The sequence below is a fragment of the Chiloscyllium punctatum genome, chromosome 44, assembly GCF_047496795.1.
Source record: "Chiloscyllium punctatum isolate Juve2018m chromosome 44, sChiPun1.3, whole genome shotgun sequence".
NCBI lineage: Eukaryota > Metazoa > Chordata > Chondrichthyes > Orectolobiformes > Hemiscylliidae > Chiloscyllium > Chiloscyllium punctatum.
In genome coordinates, this window is record NC_092782.1 from 57,292,698 (window position 1) to 57,312,649 (window position 19,952).

General features: G+C 37.4%; 1 protein-coding gene across 2 annotated transcripts in view; it reads left to right on the plus strand.

The window, feature by feature from the left end:
* sfmbt2 (Scm like with four mbt domains 2) overlaps window positions 1-19,952 on the plus strand; it is a 219,492-nt gene that overhangs the window by 9,393 nt on the left and 190,147 nt on the right. For both annotated transcript variants that reach the window (XM_072563003.1, XM_072563004.1), the window contains exons 3-5: window positions 5,076-5,256; window positions 11,610-11,704; window positions 14,989-15,229. In XM_072563003.1, coding sequence (XP_072419104.1) covers window positions 5,181-5,256; window positions 11,610-11,704; window positions 14,989-15,229 — 412 coding nt within the window. In that variant the 5' untranslated portion in view covers window positions 5,076-5,180. The remainder of the gene's footprint in view (window positions 1-5,075; window positions 5,257-11,609; window positions 11,705-14,988; window positions 15,230-19,952) is intronic.

Below are 19,952 nucleotides of genomic sequence, written 5' to 3' on the forward strand. Positions count from 1 at the left end.
GGTCTCTGTTCCAACTGCCTGCCACACTGCCACTGTACCCTTAGGTTAGATATTACAAATTGGGGGAACTATGCCTGAAGAAAATGTTAATCACCTTCAGAGCAGCAAGGAAAAAGAATTGCAGAAAAAAATAGGGGTAAGAACAGTCTTATTTCTGAATTGATTGTTATCTGCTAATAGTGTTAAGTATTGTTGTGAAATTGAGACAGAAAGTAATAACACTCAGTGGGAGGCAAATTTTCTGAACAATATAAAAGTTAAGGATGTGTTCATATGAAAGATGGTTTGGCACCTTTTTTAGTGTGTTCTGCTAAATGGCGATATGGGGAATGTGTATATTTTTGTGATACTTTTTTCAGCTTAAAGAATCAAAGGGGATGCTAACAAAGCCAAAGAGATCACCCTGGGCCACTCCTGGTGTCTGTTTTAGTGGTTTTGTTAATCATCTACCATTCCCCTTTTTGGGCATAGTACGTGGTTTATGGGATTAAAGAAAACCCAACATTTTATTTATGAATTTAATCGTAAATTTTAATTGTTTAAATTGTATTTTATGTACAATTAAGTATTTCAATTTCAGTACGAAATCTTGGAAGTAATATGGAACAACATTTTAATTAAGAATACTTAAATATGTAATTACTATGCATCCTGCATAACCTGAATTATATTTGCACTTGGTTCAATCATTTGTATTTTTATATAATGGTTGATTTAAGTTTGAGTCTATTATAATGACAACCGCAACACGCTTGTATCAATAATATGGCTCGAACGTTCTGTTGCTATCTTTAACACTTACGATAACTGCTCTCACTTCTGTTGGATATTTGAATATACCGTATACCTGAAAGCCCATGGATTGTTAACAAACTTTGATGTAATTATGAAATTGTTGCGAGTTTGATTTTTGGCAGCGGAAGTTAGCTTCAAGCTCGCTTAGAAAAGCTTATCAACATTGGAGGTTCCGCTCCCAATTCAGGATTGCCAGTGAATGTTAATTGCAAGAATGGGAACGTTACCATAAGAGTAATCACTGTCGTTGGACTTGAGATGTTTGACGTTTGATGTCAGGAATCTTCATGAAGTTGAACGTTAGCTGCTTTTTTGTTGCAGATGGCACCAAGCTGGGAGGAAAATGTTGTTCCATTGAACATTGGGCTCCATTTCCACAGCTTCGTAGGTCTGGGGCGGCGGTTAAAGAAAATAGCGGGGAACTGTGTGGGGAAAGCTTCATGAAACACTGAGCTTTTCGTGGTCAGCCGATTCACAATAATAAGGAATTTATTCGGGGCAAATATTGCGGCCTCCGTTATGATGCTGGCGGCAGGGCGGTATTCGCTGCAGTATAGTTTCTGCTCCAACGCGTGGTCTGATGTATAGCGAGGTGCTGACCTGCCTCGGGTTCCCCTTCAGGCTCCATGTACACTCCCACCTGCTATTCTCCAACAGTCCACCCATCCCTGAGGCTGCTGTATTGGCCTTGCTACCGGCGAATCCGGGGGTGGGAACCGATATCTCGTCCCAGCGTCAGGACTCTGATACTGCTGGCCACGTCTTTCCGTCTTCTGTATCATTGGAAAATGATCAAATAGGTAATCTCAATCAAATTACCACTCTCGGCAGTTGAATGGTGAGAGTCGGCCCAGTATAGGTTGCTGATTTAATTTGTTCACTGATACTTAACTCACGCTGAAGCAATTAAAAATACATGACGATCGAGCTTTCAGCTTTGTAAACTAATATTCATTTGCATTCAGAACAGCAATTGGCACAGCTCCGGGTAAGGAAAGAGTAGGAAGGGAAACATAGACTTTTAGGACTTTGTTTTTACTTTTTTTTTACAATTATTAATACTACATTCCTGTTCGTTTACTTTTTTCCCTTTTGCTTGAGTGACATTTCATAGGTGCCTCCAAGAAAATAGAAAATGTAATTTAGCTATTGGAAAGGTAGATCTCTCTGGGATGATATTCAGGAGTGCCTATTTCTCTCCCACCTCCCCAAGAAAGAACTTTGAGATTTGTGTCAAACCTTTGTCCAGAGCTTTATAGTAATTTGCACTAATTCTAGGTAACCAATGCACTTCTGCACTTTGCCCTCTACTTTGAAGTATCTGCACTGCTATGACTTAATAAGGCATTCAAAAGCACAAAATTGTTCATTATTCCATCAAACAGCTGTTCTAGGCTGCAGTTTCATGCAGTCACGATTCTGGGTCTTCAGAGGGTTTGCTGAGATGATAAACTGTGAAGATATCAAATTTACAGATGAGTTTTTCTATTCCTGCCACACACCCAAGCAAAAATGCTGTAGATACTACAAATCTGCAGATGCTAGAAATAACAATAAATGCTGGGGATACTCAGCAGGTCAGGCAGTATCCTTAGAGGAAACAGAATTAATACAAGTTGATGACCTTTCATTGCTGCTGAAAGGTCATCTTGACTTGTGTTAACTCTGTTTCTCTCAACTAATGTTGCTCTGACTAGCAATTCTTTTGTTTTTTATTTCCCATCTCACACTCCTTGGTTCTCTAACTGTTCTTAAACTAAATACCTTTGTAGAGTTTATTGATATCCCCTGCCACTGACATTTCATGATTTGTTTACAAAACATGCTGTTGTACTTGATTGGATTGGCCTGTCTATGTCTTTTGAGTTTCACAGATTGCTAAATGGAAAATATTACATTCCACCAATTTTACAAAGTCAAGAGTGTCACAAAAAAGGGTAATACTGTATTTTAGTACTATTGCCAAGATGGACTCCACGATGAAGTTTAACTGGAAATCATGCATACACACTGTTTTCATAGGCTTCCTCTCAATGTTGACAGGGAGGAGGATGAGAGCTGACCAATGCTACAATTCCCTTCTGCTCAACATTTAAAAATAAATGATGATTGTTCCCCTCTTCATACTATGGAGAACTCCATTCTTTCCCCAAATAACCTCGTCGTAACTGGGAACTACTGGGGAATCACCAGGAAAACCCAAACTTTCAAAGTTTTCTCAAAACAGTATTTCACTTTGAAGGGAAAAATCAACAGAATTTTATTGAATAGAATTAGGTTTATTGTCATGTACTCACATGGTTATAGTGAAAAGTTTGCAAAGTTGTTGCTTTTGGCGTCATTGTAGGTACAAATGTACCTAGGTGCAAATCTTAGGCATAAGTTAGAAAAATAAAGAAATAAATGGCTAGCATTATAGACCTTCATGCCATCTTGGGAACAAACAGTATCTAGGTACAAACCTTGGGAATAAATTAGAAGAATAAAGAAACAAAAAGTTCAGAATTTCCGTCTTTCCAAGCAGAGAAGATGGAACGGACAAGTCCATGCTGGCCTCCAGCCTGCTCCAGGTGAAAAAAAACAAATTATATAGAAGTTGCAAGTTTTCATTAGAATTGATTAAAAAGTTATGTTTTTCAAAAATACACTTGACAATCACCAGGTATATTAGTATAAAATCCACATAACTGCACAGGAACAATGAGGACAAATGTTTAAGCTTGTGCAATTCATGTAACTAGGTGGCAATGAACATAGATCATGTGATTCCAGCTCAATCTCTTTTGAACAATACAAAAACCATTTATGTACCGTAAGCATGCAGTTCTTGTGGTTTATAGCTATTATCTTGTCAAATGATATTATCATTTTAATGCCCTTTTAATTTTTTTAAAACAATAAGGCATTAAGTGGAGGGCTTGAATAGAGTTAGACACTTACTGGATGTTTCTTGAGTGATGAGGTGAATATAGATGCACTCTATATATAACTTTGATTTTATTATTGTACCAAGATACAGTGAAAAATATTGTTTTGTGTGCTAATCAGACAAATCAACCTTGCCTAAGTACATCAGGGTAATAGAACAGAATGCAGATTATAGTGTTACAGCTATAGAGAAAGTGCAGAAAAAGATCAACTCTTAAAATATGAGAGACCCATTCAGAACTTTGATAACAGCTGGGAAGAAGCTGTTTTTGAATCTGTTGGTCCATGTTTTCAAACTGCCAGGTGAAAGAGAGTAACGATTCTGTATAGGATTAACAATTCTGTAATGATCAGTCACAGTTTAAGTTATAGTAAGATTATAAGAGGTAATTGTTTGAGGTCCTGGTGAGATCACACCAAGTGTGCTGAATGTAGTTTTGAATGTCTTGCTTAAGGAAGGTTAATTAATGTGGGAAGGAGAGTATTGAAAGTTAGCTGTACTAATTCTTTTGATGGAGTTTTCTTATAAGGAGAGATTCAATATATAATCTTTTGAAATTTGATTGAAATATATAATTTTCTTAAGCGGTTCAATAGTGTAGAAGGATGTTTTCCCTTGACTGTAAAATCTAGAATTAAGCAGGTTACTATTTCGGGGGTAAAAAAGGTTGTTCTTACATACTTGGTTAATCTCCAGAAGTAACACAAGTGCATGTGTTCTGATGTCAATAACATAATTTGCGTTACTGAGTAACCAAGATAAAATGGGCTATTTATCCTTACTATGAAGCCAAAAATGTTATTAAGGTGAAGTATGCTGAATTATAACATATCTTATTTGGACACCTACAACAAGAAGGACATTTGAGAATTATTTACACAATATTCACTTGAAATGACTTTTTTTTTCTTGATTTAAATTGAGGAAAAAGTCTGAAGTAGAATTATTCATTTTGATTTTGTGGTTACTTTTAATAATAGGGGAACAGGACTAATCACTATAATGCATGTTATAAATAGTGACAAATCCCTGTTTTTGCTTTGGTCACAGTCACTTGCAACATGTGTAAATGTGTCATTTTGAAATTTGTCTTTAGCTAATTCGCAGTCAGCTCTGTGTTATATTCCTGATAGAATTTTGATTTGGATGATTTCAAGTTTTAATTAAGACTGACAGATATAGGTATTACACCTGCAGAGAGATGCAATAAAATTGGTTAATCATAAACAATGCATGTTTAAAGTGGAGAGATTAAATTTGCGGGTATTTTGCCGTCAGCTGCTATTTGGTGTATATGAGCATGATTTTTTAAAAATAAAATGTTCATTCTACTTTGCCTTTTCATTTGCAGAAACAATTTGAGTGGTATGAACTAAACGAGAGGAAATGGTTTGAATACTTCCAACAGACTTTTTTGGCATTGGAACCAGAAAGGAGAAAAGCCTCATTTTTAAGTATGCAAGAATCAACAACTTTGTTTTTAGAGAAGACTCAAAGTCCAACCAATGTAAATGGAGAGCAGTATGACTCAGGTACAAGTTTGGTGTTTGTATGTTAATTAAAATGCCAACAAAACACTTGAATGAGAAAGATTTAAATGTGATTATCATTTGAAAGGTTTTAGAATTAAGTGGAAACATATTACTAAAGGCAGTCTTGTTTTCTTCTGATGGTTTACGTTTGAAGAATAATACAGTTTGTTTGAGGATGTGGTGGAAAATGGTCATGCGTTCAAAAACCTCTGATTGTAAAGAAAAGTTTTCTCTGCAAATGCTGCCTGCCTCTCTTTGTGTTGCTCTGTGATTTCATGGTGTTACCTCATAAAACACTTTCTAAATCACTTTCTGTTCTCACATCATGTTAATTGGGTTTTGGAAAGTGCAATGATATTTAGCAGACTAAGCTGAAGTATGCCATGACACAAGAGGACAAAATCAGAGCTTATCAGTGCAGTGTTATTGTCATAGCATGTCACAAGTCTTTATTTTGCTGTATGTGAGGTTGGGGAGATTGATACAAAATGTGTGTGATTGCATATACATTATATTAACATTCTTTGTGGGTCATTGACCTGATAGGAAAAATAATTCAGAAGGACTGAAAGTGAACCTGTACATATACTCATGCGCTATAGAATAGAAATGACATTTTAGAGAGAGAAGAGAAATAATAGTCTCTTTTCTTCTAAAAGCAGCAAAAAGGCCATCCTTAAAGTTGGGAAGAATAGTAGAGTCTAGCTTAGTGCCTTATTTGCACACTTTGGGTACATACTAGTGTACTTTGAAATGACTTCAGTACAAAAAATGATCAGATAATACAGACTTGCAATTCATTGACCTATATATGTTGCATAATTTTTTTTTTTGCATTCGTTTATTTTTCAAAACAAGGACTGAATTATGAGAACTTTTAAACATTTTGGTAGTGCTCTTCTCCTCAACGTAGTCCTGACCAAGAATAGAAGGCAGCATTTTTGTTTTGCATGTACTTATCAAGAAAGGGTCAGAAATGTGATTCTCAGCTAATATCCAAATTTATTGATTTCTGTCAGAATAGTCAGCTTTTAGCCAGTATTTCTTGGTTAAAATAACTCCACTGAAGCACCTGACATTGGTCCAGCTCTCTCTGAGCCAGATCTCAGAGTAAGCAGAGGCTCTGACACCTCTGTTTATATCTGTCAGCCAGGGCTCCCTGATTGGGGCTGTAACCTGGTCCATTCTATGATGTCCACCTTGGATGTTGATTGAATACTTATGACCTAAAGAAGCATATCCAGCTTAATGAATTATGTTGGTTTATTTATGTTGTAGCACAATGGGTTATTGTCACTATGCTGTACCTTTTTAATGGAAATCTTTTTGCTTGGTTTATCTATATTGCAGTATGAAAACAATTTGGTTCAACTAGTATTTGGACGGGAGGTGGGCTTGTAGTCTTATTGCTGGACTGCTAATCCAGAAACCCAGGTAATGACCTGGTGACCTAGGATTGAATCCTGCCACAGCAGATGGTGGAATATGAATTCTATTAAAAATGATGATCATGAATACATTGTCAACTGTAGGAAAAATCCATCTGGTTCACTAATGTCCTTTAGGGAAGCAAACTGCTATTTGTACCTGGTCTGGCCTACATGTGACTCCAGACTCTCTAAATGTGGTTGACTCTTAACAATCCTGTGGGCAACTGGAGATGGGCAGTAACTGTTGGCCTAGCCAGCAACGCCCTTGTCCCGTGATTGAATAAATAAAAAAATTGGGCAGATGAAATGGTTTAAATTTCTTTTTAGGAAAATAACCAGAACTTCAAAATATTAAAGTTTAGTGTCTGATGTGTTGCTTTCTTAACTAGCAAATATTATTTGCAAGGGGAGAAATTGAAATTGAGCTGTTGACATTTGCTTTTAACCTTTTTTTTTGTTCTGTCAGTTTGAATTGTTCAACCTGCTTATATGGAAAATGTTCTATGCAGTGTCAATTTACTGATAAAGGCACAAAGGTAGAGGCAGTTGATCTTCATGTCAGTGCCATTGTTCACTATCCTTTTAAACATTTGGGATTCAGTTGGTTTATAGTTCTGATTTTATGTAGAGCGTGGGTTTATTCAGTTTGTGTGATCTCCAAAGCAGTATTCTGTGATTCATACAGATGTGATATCATTGGATCCCAGTCTCAGTTTAACTAGTAGTCCATCGGCTTTGGATGATATCTTTCCTCCTTACCTTCTCAAATAACAATTAATATTTCTACCTGTCGCCTCCCAGGATCAAGCAGGATATGATGTTCACGTAATTTTAGCTGGAGCTAAAATTAGTTCCAAAGGTACAAGATAGCTTCTGTTTCTGATTTGTAATATTATATTTATAAAATCTGTGCACACTAATTGAAAATAAAATTAAACAGCTACTTTTTACTTTTTAACAGGTAAACTAGTTAATTTGTAATAAGTCTATAATCAACTCTTGTCAGTGCTAGTACAGTATTGGAATTTTTTTGTTAAACAACAAATTTTGTAAAAGAAAAATCTAATTTTTGGGGGTGGAAGGGAACCAAGGCCCCTCAGTGTAGCTTTTTTGAATAAATATATGTTTAGAGGTACTCATTAAGAGTAAAATGACACTAAATTGATATAAAGTGATGAATGTAAATCTTGTTCTATTCAAAGCAACAGGAGAAGAAAATAAATTCCTGAATCCAAAAATAGCTATTTACATGACAAAAGTTTTAGACCAATATTAAATTAATATCAGCCATGATGTTTTAGTAAACGAACTTGAAGTGTATATGTGAAATCAACCCATTAAACTTTGAAATTCGAATTTATATGGAACAAAGGCAATGCTGGAGAAACCCAATAGGTCTGACAGCATCTGCAGAGAGAGAAAAAGTTAATATTCTGAGTCGTCTTCAGAACTGGTGAATACAGGGCAACCAGTGGGATTAATGAAGGGATTGAGTTAGGGAGAAGTGGAAAGGAAGAAAGATCTAGAGGGGTGTCTGTACCCTTGAATGTTTAGAGCTTTCATTCCTTATCACCTGAATGGAAGAGAAAAGGTTTCTTGTTTATCTCACAAGATATTCTACAAACATATTAAGGACAAAAGAGTAACAAGGAAGAGAATAACTCCCTCTGAAGATCAGCAAGGCCACAAGAGATGGGGGAGATAGTAACTGAGTTTTTTTTTGCATCAGTGTTTATTGTGAAGAGGGATATGGAAGATAGAGAACTTGGGGAAAGAGAGAGCCAAATCTTGAAAATGTCCACATTACAGAGGAGGTGGTGCTGGAAGTCTTAAAATGCAAAAAGGTGGAGAAGTCCCTGGGACCTGATCAAGATGATGGCAGAGTAATACACTTCAGCTGGAACTCTTCTGTTCGTCAGTTCCTTTCTCCTTTTTTTTTCTTTTTTTTCCTTTCGTCTTTCTTCCCTCTTTGCAATTTTTTTCTTCCCTGTCCCCAACCCCCTTTTACCTACTTAAACTATCCTACCCTACCTGGAAAATGGAGGTGAGATGAAGGGAAATGCCTCACGGCTGGAGCCTGAGTGGGCCGAGTCGCAGAGCACAGTAGAGTGAGCATGGGCCAATTTGTAGGCCGAGGCCTGGAGTGGCAGTAGAGCTAAATACTTAGATCATCAACAGCCACAGGCAAGGTGCCAGAAGACTGGAGATTCACTAATATGTGCCACCATTTAAGAATGGTGGTAAGGAAAAGCCAGGGATGTATCCACTAGTGAGTCTGACATCAGTGATGGACGAGTTTAGATTAGATTATATTGGATTCCTCCGTGTGGAAACAGGGCCCTTCGGCCCAGCAAGTCCACACTGTCCCTCTGAAGAGCATCCCACCCAGACCCATTCCCCTACATTTTTACCCTGACTAGTGCACCTAACACCACGAGCAACTTAGCATGGCCAATTGACCTGACCTGCACATCTTTGGACTGTGGGAGGAAACCGGAGCACCCGGCGGAAACCCACGCAGACACGGGGAGAATGTGCAAACTCCACACAGGCAGTTTCCTGAAGTGGGAATTGAACCCGGGTCCCTGGCACTGTGAGGCAGCAGTGCTAACCACTGAGCCACCATGCTGCCCCTTGTTGGAGAGGATCCTGAGAGACAGGATTCACATGTATTTGGAAAGGTAAGAACTGATTAGGGATAGTCAGCATGGCTTTGTGCTTGAGAAATTGTGTCTTAGGAAGTTGATTGAATTTTTTTTGAAGAAGTAATGAAGAGGATTGACAAAGGCAGAGTGGTGGATTTGATTTATATGGACTTTGGTAAGACATAAGACAAAGTTCTTCATGGGTGACTTCTTAACAAGGTTAGCTCGCATGGAATACAAGGAGAACTAGCCATTTGGACACAGCTAGCTCAAAAGTCAAAGGCAGAGGATGGGTTGCTTTTCTGTCTGGAGGCCTGTGACCAGCAGAGTGCCACAAGGATTTGTACTGGGTCCACTGCTTTATGTCATTTATATAAATGATTTGGATGTGAACACAGGAGGTACGGTTAGTAAATTTGCAGATGACACAAAGATTGGAGCTGTAGTGGAAAGTGAAGAAGGTTAACTCTGAGTACAATGAGATCGTGATCAGATGGGCGAATAGGCCAATGAGTGGTAGGTGAAGTTTAATTTAGATAAACGTGAGTATGACGATTCTGCTTCTTTAACAAGTTTTGTTGTCCTTTGTTTTTTTTTTCAAGAGGGTTTGTAAACGCAGAGACTCCAGGATGTCTAGGTTTGAATGGTTTTAGGGCTAGTTTGATTATAGTTAACAGATACTGCTTCAGGCAAAAGGCTTTCCATTTTAAAAAAAACACTTTTTTTTGTACAATGAAAGGGGAGTGGCCAGTTCTCCAGCTTTTCCCTGGTTTGGTTTGGTTTGGTTTGGTTTTAGCAGGCAGTCAGTTGTGAAGCTGCTGGACCCAAAGAAGCAGGCCCACACTGATCCTCTCTCTGACATCTCTCCTGTAAGAACCTTTGTTGGATTTTTTCTTTTGTTTTTGCAAAGAGGTGTTTATGGGGATTGTTGCAAGTATTTGGAACAGCATCATTAGGTTATGGTAATCTGTTTGGTTTTCGTACAGGTTAAGATGTGTTGTGTTGTGTTCTGTTCTGTTTGTGTTTCATTCGATAATCTTGCAAATAAATCCTGTTTTGTTTAAAACTATCATTCCTGTAATATCCACGTTACACCTGCTTAAAACAACTAGAATTACTTTGTGCAATTCTGGTCTCCCTTCTATAGGAAAGATATTGTAAAACTTGAAAGAGTTCAGGAAAGATTTATAAAGATGTTGCCAGAGTTGGGCCTTTGAGCTGTGGGACAGGCTGAAAAGGCTGGGGCTATTTTTCTTGGAGCATCGGAGCCTGAGGGGTGACATTTTATGGAGGTTTATAAAATCATGAGAGGCATGAGTAGCCAAGGTCTTTTCCTCTGGGTGGGGGGAGTCCAGAATTCAAGGGCATTGGTCGAAGATGAGAGGGGAAAGATTTAAAAGGGATTTAAAGGGCAACTTTTTTATGCAGAGGATGATGCGTGTATGGAACGAGCTGCTAGAAGAAGTGGTGGAGGCTAGGTATCTGGATGTGTATATGAATAGGATGGGTTTAGAGAGATATGGACCAAATGCTGGCAAATGAGACTAGATTTATTTAGGAAATATGGTTAGCATGGACGAGTTGGACTGAAGGGTCTATTTCTGTGCTGCACTGCTGTATGATTATGACTCTAAGATGATAAATAAAATAGAACTTGGGACTGGGCAGATTCAAAATTGTATGAGGCAGAGCTGAAGGATAGAAAGTTTGACCTTGTGCATGTGACATCATATGGCACTGAGTGTGGATCTCAGGTTGTGACCTGAGCTGACTGACGAGAGTTATACGTCTCACACATACCTCTAATCCTACCTGATTGGGTTCGCAAACCAGTGTATTATCTATGCCATTGTGACACATAAATGCTTCTTTCACCATTTTTGGTAGATAATGTGTTTAAATAAGCTGTGTTTGATGAGGTCCTTGTTTTCTAACTGTAAATTATATAAAGTTCATTCCTTGCTCATAACTCTTCCTCCTTGCACTTTCTTTCCATCTAGTTGCAATTTTTTTTCTGTGTCACCTCCAACTCAGTTTTATAGTCAACAATATGTACAAATATTGCTGATTTTTGTACTTGATGCAGAGTCAAATGATTTGAAATTCATGAAAATCATCAAACCCCTTTTCACAACAGTGATAATACTCAATATTTTGCTTTTGATAGGTGAACTTTTTCAAGTACAGCCCATAAGGTAGAAAAATGTGTTGAAGGGTAACTGTGTGGTACCTCAGTTTAAATAAGGTAAACTTATCATCTTCATCTTGTTTTAAACAGACGTAGGCTCTGGAGGTGAGGACCTTGACTTCAACTGGGATGATTATCTTGAAGAAACCGGTGCAAGTCCTGCACCCCACAACTCATTCAAACATGTATGTATGTTGGTTCTCGAAATATAATGAAATTAATGCCCAATATTACCAGTGTTGCCCCCAATCTGTAGTTTATAATTAATAACCTTTTAAAGGTAGGTTGTTCTATACTATACAGTATGCTTATCTTTATGGTGGAACAGCAGCAGTTACTCAAATATGTTTTAAATAAAAACCTAAATTGATGTACCTTTTTGCTATGATTTAATTAAAAATACAGTCAACATTATTTATGGTTCTGTGACTAAAGGTTAATGTAGTGTGTGCATTTAATTTTCTAGTAATCTGCTGAAAACAACATTCTACTTGTAATAATGTAAAGTCATAAATTGTATAATGTATATTCAACTACTCTCCCACCGACATGGCATTTCCCTTGTGAACTTGGTGTGTAAAGTTTAGAACTACAACCAACATTTAATGTATTTACTAAAATATTTATCAGCTGAAATAAAATTGTTGGTAGAGTGTTCAAGGTAACCTTTTTGGTTTTGGTAATTGTGGAAGCTTCAAGTCTTGTGGGTTTGCACCAGAGCTATTTAATTAAATGAATCACTGCCTTAAAGTATATTATCAGAGATTAATTGAGCTTTTTTTAGTAAGTGACACTTTAAAGTGCTGTGTAGACCCTACTAATCAAAAATTAAGCAATAGCAAAGTAAACTAAATATATTCACTTTTGTGTAAATAGCTTTTTTTTGTGGGTCTATTAAAGACTGTTAAAATGGAGAATAAAATTAAACCAAACAACAGGATGTCATGCAGATGAAATCCACTCCAACAATATATTGAGTTTGTCTTTTTGGTCTTTTTAACAAATATGCTTTGAGAGTTTTTCTGATATGTTGGAAATTTCCAGATACTTTGGGTGTATATAGTATCTACAGAGCCAAAATAAATTATTTGATTGTCGGAGATAATAGGGACTGAATTTTACAATCAAATTGGGTCACAATTAATGGCCAAACTCATTGCCCAAACAGAACAGGCAGGATCTCGAAGCTGCAGGCCCAATAGGAGGTTTTTCAGTGCTAAAGTGGAAACAGCAGTGGCCTGCAGTTCAGTTAACACAGAGAATGCCAGAAAGTCACAACTATAACTTACTACATTATCTATCTTAACTTTCCAATGCAATAGCTCTGCAGTTCTAAGATGTAAGAGCTGTAAAATTAGATCAGAGAGAGTGGCTAATGTCACCCAGTACAACAGCGCCAAGCATTGTATGTGTATATGAGCAAATTCTGAGCTTGCATTTAAAACTGGTCAATATTTTTACTTCGTATGAGCACTGGAGGCATAATATCAATTGGCAGCAGCTATCGAAGTGCTATTTGTTACACTCAAAGCTGTCCCAGCATCCAGGACAAAGCAGCTGTCTGTTGGCAACCCATCCTTTTGCCTTAAATGTTCACTCCATCCAACTGGTACACATCCACTCACCAAGGTTTCTTCAATATCACTTTTAAAGTTCCCCTCCAAGCTTTGCAACAGCCTGACTTGGAACTGTATTACTATTTCTTCACTGTTGCTGGGGCAAAAACCTTGAACTCCCTTTCTAACAGCAGGATTTACCTGCACTGCATGGACTGCAGTGATTTAAAAAGACAGTTTACCACAACCTGCTCTGGGAAATTAACAATGGACAAAAATCTTGGGCTTGTTAACCAAGCTTCCATCCCATTAAAAATTTAAAAGCAGAGTAGTGCATGCTCAATTTTAATTTAATTTGAAAATTGCGATTAATTGTACTTTGAAAATTTAAAATGTTTGTCTGTTTCGCGTTTAAATGCAGTGTCACGTTTTATGGAACTATAGATTTTTCGGTGTGGAAATAGTGCTAATACTTTATATATAATCTTTTTGTGAAAGTCTCATGGACCATGTTCTGGGTGCCTGTGACCCCATATTGATTGCTCAGGCTTATCTCAAGCCTAATGAGTACATTGTAATATGATGTAAGGTCAAAAGGTGTTGTCATATGTGGCTTGCACAACAACTACACAAAAAAAATATTAAGTCACCATCTTAATTAAGGTTAAACTCCATTATAAAATCTTTTGTTATTGGATCTCTTTGTTTGGCCTCAAAATGCTTGACAAACCCTACTGAATTATTCCATTCCATTCCATTCCCTTCACTACAGTGCAAATGATAAACAAGTGTAATGGCACAAATGTAATTTGTTCAGATTATTAAAAGCCTTTGATAAGCAGGAGTTCTGATGAAGCGTCACTTGACTTGAAACATTAACTCTGAATTCTGTCCACAGATGCTGCCAGACCTGCTGAGCTTTTCCAGCAATTTTTATTTTTGTTTCTGATTTATAGCATCTGCAGTCCTTTTCAGTTTAAATTTACACAGGTCTTGGTTAGATCAGTGGTGTGAACACTTCTCATTTCTATATTATAAAAGGAACATAGAAATATTATAGAAGGTGCCAAACAAAGTTATTCAAGTGATACCATAACTGTGTGAGGTTATATATTGGGAAAGATTGAACATACTGGAGCTGAACCAGAAAAGAGAAGATTTGGGGTGACCTGGTAGAGGTGTTTAACCTGGTTTAACCTCTATTAACCTGGTAAAGGTTAATAAGATCAACATACAAAAGATGACTTTACTCGTGGGAGAGCCAAGAATTAGTGCCTTGAAGTATGATAGTGTGGTTACCCTTAAGAAATTCAGAAGAAACTCTCTTTAGGCGATGATAAGGATGTGGAACTAAGTACTACAGGGATTGGTTTGGATGAGTAGCATTGATGCATTTAGGATAAAGACCGTAAGAAATTGGAACAGGAGTAAGTTATTCTGCGCCTTTGAGCTTGCTTTACCATTCGATAAGATCATGCCTGATACGACACTTCTCACATACACTTTCCTGCTGTTTCCCTATGACCCTTGATTCCCTGACTGATCAAGAATCCTCCCCTCTTTCCCCTGGTTCCTCAACCCAGGATTCTGTCCCCACAGCTGTCTATGGCAAGGAGTTACAAAGACACGCAACCCTCAGAGAAAAATCTCCCTCTTTTTGGTTAAGCTTGAGCAGTACATGCCAGAGCAAGGAGTCTGTATTGATAGTAGCTCAGGATGAAGGGTGAGAGGAGGTTTGGATAGATAATAAATGTCAGCATTTATCTTCTGGATGAAAAGATTTGTTTCTATTCATGTTATTATGCAGTATTTTTATGGGTGATTGTGTTTAGTCATTGCCTGCCATATACTGAATGTGAACGTAACTAGTTACGATTAACTTACTAAATGATTGGCATTTTGTTTCAATGCAGGTTGAGGTCAGCCTCCAGAGTAGTTTCCAGCCAGGGATGAAGTTGGAAGTTGCTAATAAAAATAATCCTGACACCTATTGGGTAGCAACAATCATTACCACATGTGGTCAGCTTTTACTCCTGCGCTACAGTGGATATGGAGATGATCGCAGGGCAGATTTTTGGTGTGATGTCATGACTGCTGATTTACACCCTGTTGGATGGTGTTCACAAAATAAAAAGTCTCTGAGACCTCCTGAAGGTAGGATTGATGAATTTTAATGCATTTTAAGAAATAATTGCAATTGATGGCACAAAACAGACAGTTCTTGGATGTTCAGTGAATAAAACATGAGAAAAAATTATTCAAATTTTAACAATAGGGTTATGTGGAGAAAAGGCATGAGAATGCAGTTAAGCTATAAAGCTCATTGGGGGAGCAAGTGACATGATTGGTGAATGGCTTCCTTCCTTCTGCAGCATAACAATTCTGAGAAAAACTGATCTTGATGTTGATGTTTAGCATTCAAAGCTGACAATAATTGAAGGAACCTGATGTCCCTTGCTGCAAAGTTGACCTGCAGGATTTGTGTGAGGCAGGGGTGTCTAGATAGTTGAAGCATCACTCCTGGAGCAGTGAGTGAGTTTCTAACTCTAGTCACTTAACCACCTGGAGTTCTTATGAGGGCTTGTGGTGAAATAGTGTCACCATCATGAGCACAAATATAGATTGTATTTATCAATGCAAGTAAATTCTGTCAAATCTGGCAGCTCTGACTGTGCTAGAATTTGGATTTCAGTCGGGTGTTTTGGGCATTGGGAGTTTGGGCAAATGTTGGTTGAGTGTGGTCAAGGGTCACTTAGAGTCCAGAACAGAACACCAGCAGTGAAATCCACAAAGCAGGTCTAGTGCTATGCAGCTTTTAGCTGATTTTTATAGATTAGCTGATGTTATATGAGGAAATAAAAAAAAATGCATTCCACATTCTAAAATTTCTTTTTTTTTTTACTTGTTTGTTTTGGGTTTGCCTGTATTTATGCAATGATTAATTGAATTCATTGTATTTTAGAGTCAGCCGTTTAAGTAAAATGTAATGCAGCTTTTCTTTTGCCACTGTTGTAATATGAAGTGCATTTCTGAAAGGCATATTTTAAAAAAGTGTCAACTAGTACCACTGTACTTTTGGTCTAAGTTTTCAAGAATATTAAATGCAGTAATGAAACACCTGACTATGCTAAACAGAGATGGACAGAAATTTCAGGGAAAATATTGCATGTGTGAACTTGCTAGATGCTGTATTAACACAATTTTAATGCATTGAAATTTTTCTTCCCTCTGAATTACATTATTGTCATAAATTTCATCTATGTTATGCTTCTGGCTATAATGTTTACAAGACAAGTTTCCCTTGGAATAGTAATTAAAATCAAAACAAGATGGATAACCAGTTTCACGTGATAAAGATTTTAATATTGGGATGAGAGCCTTGCTAATCAAATTCTGAAGACTCTGCATTGCAGACTATGGTAGCAATATTTTCTTGTTGATTAGCTAACATAAATTTCTGAAACCCTTCTATTGATGCATATTGTATTAGATATGTCCTCGCTTTCCTTCAGGTGAGCTGATCAAACTGCTTTAATTGCGTGAGCAGTGAAATAATTTTGTATTTACAATGCCATACATTCTTTTTTCAAAAAAAAGGTTCTGTATGATGATCACTGCATAGAGAACTTCCAAAAGCACAGTGAGATCATTAGCACTTGCTGGTCAGTCAGGAAATTTACTTATCTCCATCTTCTCCAGAATGTGTGGAAGAGGTGGGCTGTGAATTGCCATATTCGAGATGATTTGTGATAAAAGCTGAACATTTTGGAAACATTCAGCAAGTTAGGCAATATTTGTAAAGAGGAGAAAAAAATCATGGGACTGAATTTTCACTGCTATGGCAAGTCATTTGAGTGGGGAAATTTCTTTAGCAGACTCTCTTTAATTTAAAGGACACTCAGTGTTGTGTGTGTTAGAGAGAGTGTGATGCTGAGCTGTGTTGACAGTTTCCTCAGTTCTCTTGGACTTCCGCCCAATTGTATGAAAGGCTGTTTGGCTGATTTTGTAACCTTTTTACTGTCAATCCACCTCCATGTAAATTCTTGCCCGCTCCCACTCACTTTCTACCATGCCATGATGCTGTCACTTTAACAAGGTTATGCTGTCCTTGGGTTTTTTTTTTCAAGAGTTAATAAAGATGGAGGTTCTGCAATGTTTGTTTTAACAATGGCAGGGGAGTGGCTAGTTCTCCCAGTTCAGGTTTTTTGTAATGCAGTTTAGATGTAAAAGAGAGAAGCTGTTGGTTTATCTGCAGCAGAAGCTGCTGCAGCAAAAAAGTTTTCATGTTTCAGCAGATGTTTCTTGACTGGCTTTTCTCTCTGAAATCTCTCCTGCCTGTAAGAACCTGCATTTGAGTTTCCCTTTTGCAAAGGAGTGTGTTTATGTGATGTTACGGGAATTGGAACAGCTCCTTAGTTAAGTTACTGTATCGACTCAGTTAAGTTTTCCAATCATGAAGTTTTTCATGATTCTGTTTTCTTTTATTCATGTATCAAATATAGTGTTTAAATGAACTGTTTTGCTTAAAGCTGAGTGATTTGATCAGCTGCATCACACCTAGAATATCTACATCACATCTACCTTTAAAATAAGAAAGTTAGGGTGTAGGCTACTTTGTTAAAGTATTTTGAGGGGGTCTTGCCTGGTCTATAACAAACCAGCATGACACCTGATAACTCTTATGAAATCTCCATAGCCAGTCACTCCATATACATGATTGATTAGGTTTTAGCATTTGTACTGGGATGGGAAAAAACAACTAACAATTTAAAGTGAGCTCTCATTAATGTACAATTAACACTGAAAAAAACCCACTGCCGATCACAAAATCAACTCTGTTTTAAAGGCCCTTGTGTTTAAGCTGTACTAAAACAAAGCTCTATTCTTGAACTATGTCAAAAGCAGTTAATCTCGTAGTCTTGAAACTGAGAATCAATATGTGTACTTAGCAACACTACTGCGATAATTACTGTTGAAGCTTTTGAAACACCGTCAAGCATTCATAATGTTCTCTGCTATAATAACAGCCCTTGGGAAATATCAACAAAGAAATGTATTGAGATGTCTAAACTAGACAGGCAGGGGAATGAAAATCCGAGCAGGCAATTAGAGGAGGGATAAAGAAGAATAGAAACAAAAGAGAAATGTTAGAAGCAAAAGTGACTCAGAAAAAGCAGGGGCTTAAAAAAAAGACAGAATGCAAAATAGAGCTTTGATGACTAACCAAGTTAAAAAGACAAGTTTAAAGGCTTTGTGTCTTTACATATGGAGCATTTTCAATAAAGTAGATGAATTAGCAGTGTAAGTAAATAGATGTGAACAGTTATATAATATTAGCAATTACAGAGACATAGCTGTAGGGTTACCAAGGATGGGAACGAGGAAGGAGACTGTCAGGAGAAGTTGAGAGGGGATAGAGTGAGAGGGGAGGGGAGGAATGTTCCAGAGGGGTGTGGGTATCTCTAAGTGTTGCATCTTGCAATCTTTCATGCCTGAAAGGAAAAGAAAATGTTTCCTGCTAGAACATTGAATGAGTTGGGGTGGAACTAGAGACAACAGGGCAGCTCCGAGTGAGCGTGACGCCGTGCTAATGGACAGAAGTTGAGAATGTGCATATGACGATGCATGGCACTGAGTGTGGATCTCTGAATGTAGTAAGAACTGCTGTCTGAGGAGCATTGTACATCAGAGATACTTGTGATCTTAAGTGGATTCAAAACGCAAAGGATGAAACTTCAGTTGGAATCCATGTGGGGTGAGTCTGAGGCAGTCCCTGAAGAATGTGATGTGGTTGTGGAAGTGAGTTTTGACCAATATCATGTAAAATACCAGAAGTGACAGAAGCACAGTTAACGTTTCATGTCCACCGACCCATAGAATGTCTTCAGAATTATTCTTTTTTGTCTGGCACTAAAATAAAGGACAAAACCATGGTTCACAAAAGAAATTGAGAATAGTATTTGATCCAAAGAGGAGACATGTAACATTTCCAGGAACAAATGGTAAGCCTGAGGATTGGGAGCATTTTAGAATTCAGCAAAAGATTAAAAAAAAATTAATCAAGTTGGGGAAAATGAGTGTAAAATTGTAGGTAACACAGAAACTGACTATCAAAGTTTACATAGATTATGTGAAGAGAAAAAGTTGACTAAAGACTAATTAAGAGTCTACAAAAGCTGGGAAAAATCATAAAGAAATGACAGAATAATTGCACACATAATTTGGCTCTGTCTTTAGAAAAGAGGGCACAAATAACCTCAAACACTTTAAGGAACTAACCTTCCAGTACGAGGGCAAAATTGCAGGGAATCAGTATTAGTAAGAAAATGCTGCTGGGGAAATTAATCTGGTTGATGACTGACAAATCTTTAGGGACTGGTAATCTGCATCCCAGAGTACTAAAACAAAACGTGGCCCTGGAAATATTGGATGCATTGGTGGTCCTCTTCCAGACTCTAGTGCAGTTCCTACAGTTTGGAAGGTGGCAAGTGTACCCCCATTATTTTAAAAAGGAGATGGAGAATTAAAAAAATCAGAATTACAAACTATTTAGCCTCACTTCAGTAGTGAAGAAAAAGCAAGAGTCTATTATAACAGATGTAACATCAGTGTATTTGGGAAGTATTAATAGGATTGGGCAAAGCCAGAATGGGTTTAGGAAAGGTAAATCATGTTTCACAAATCTACTGGAGTTTCTTGAGGATGTAACTTAGAGGACCAGTGAATGTGTTGTATTGGGATTTTAAGAAGGCTTTAAGAAGGTCCCTCATAAAAGGCTAGTAGGCAGAGTTAAAGTAAATGGACCAGATGGTAATATATTGGCATGAATCAAGAATTGATTGACTGACAGACAGGAAACAGCATGGAGAATAAATGT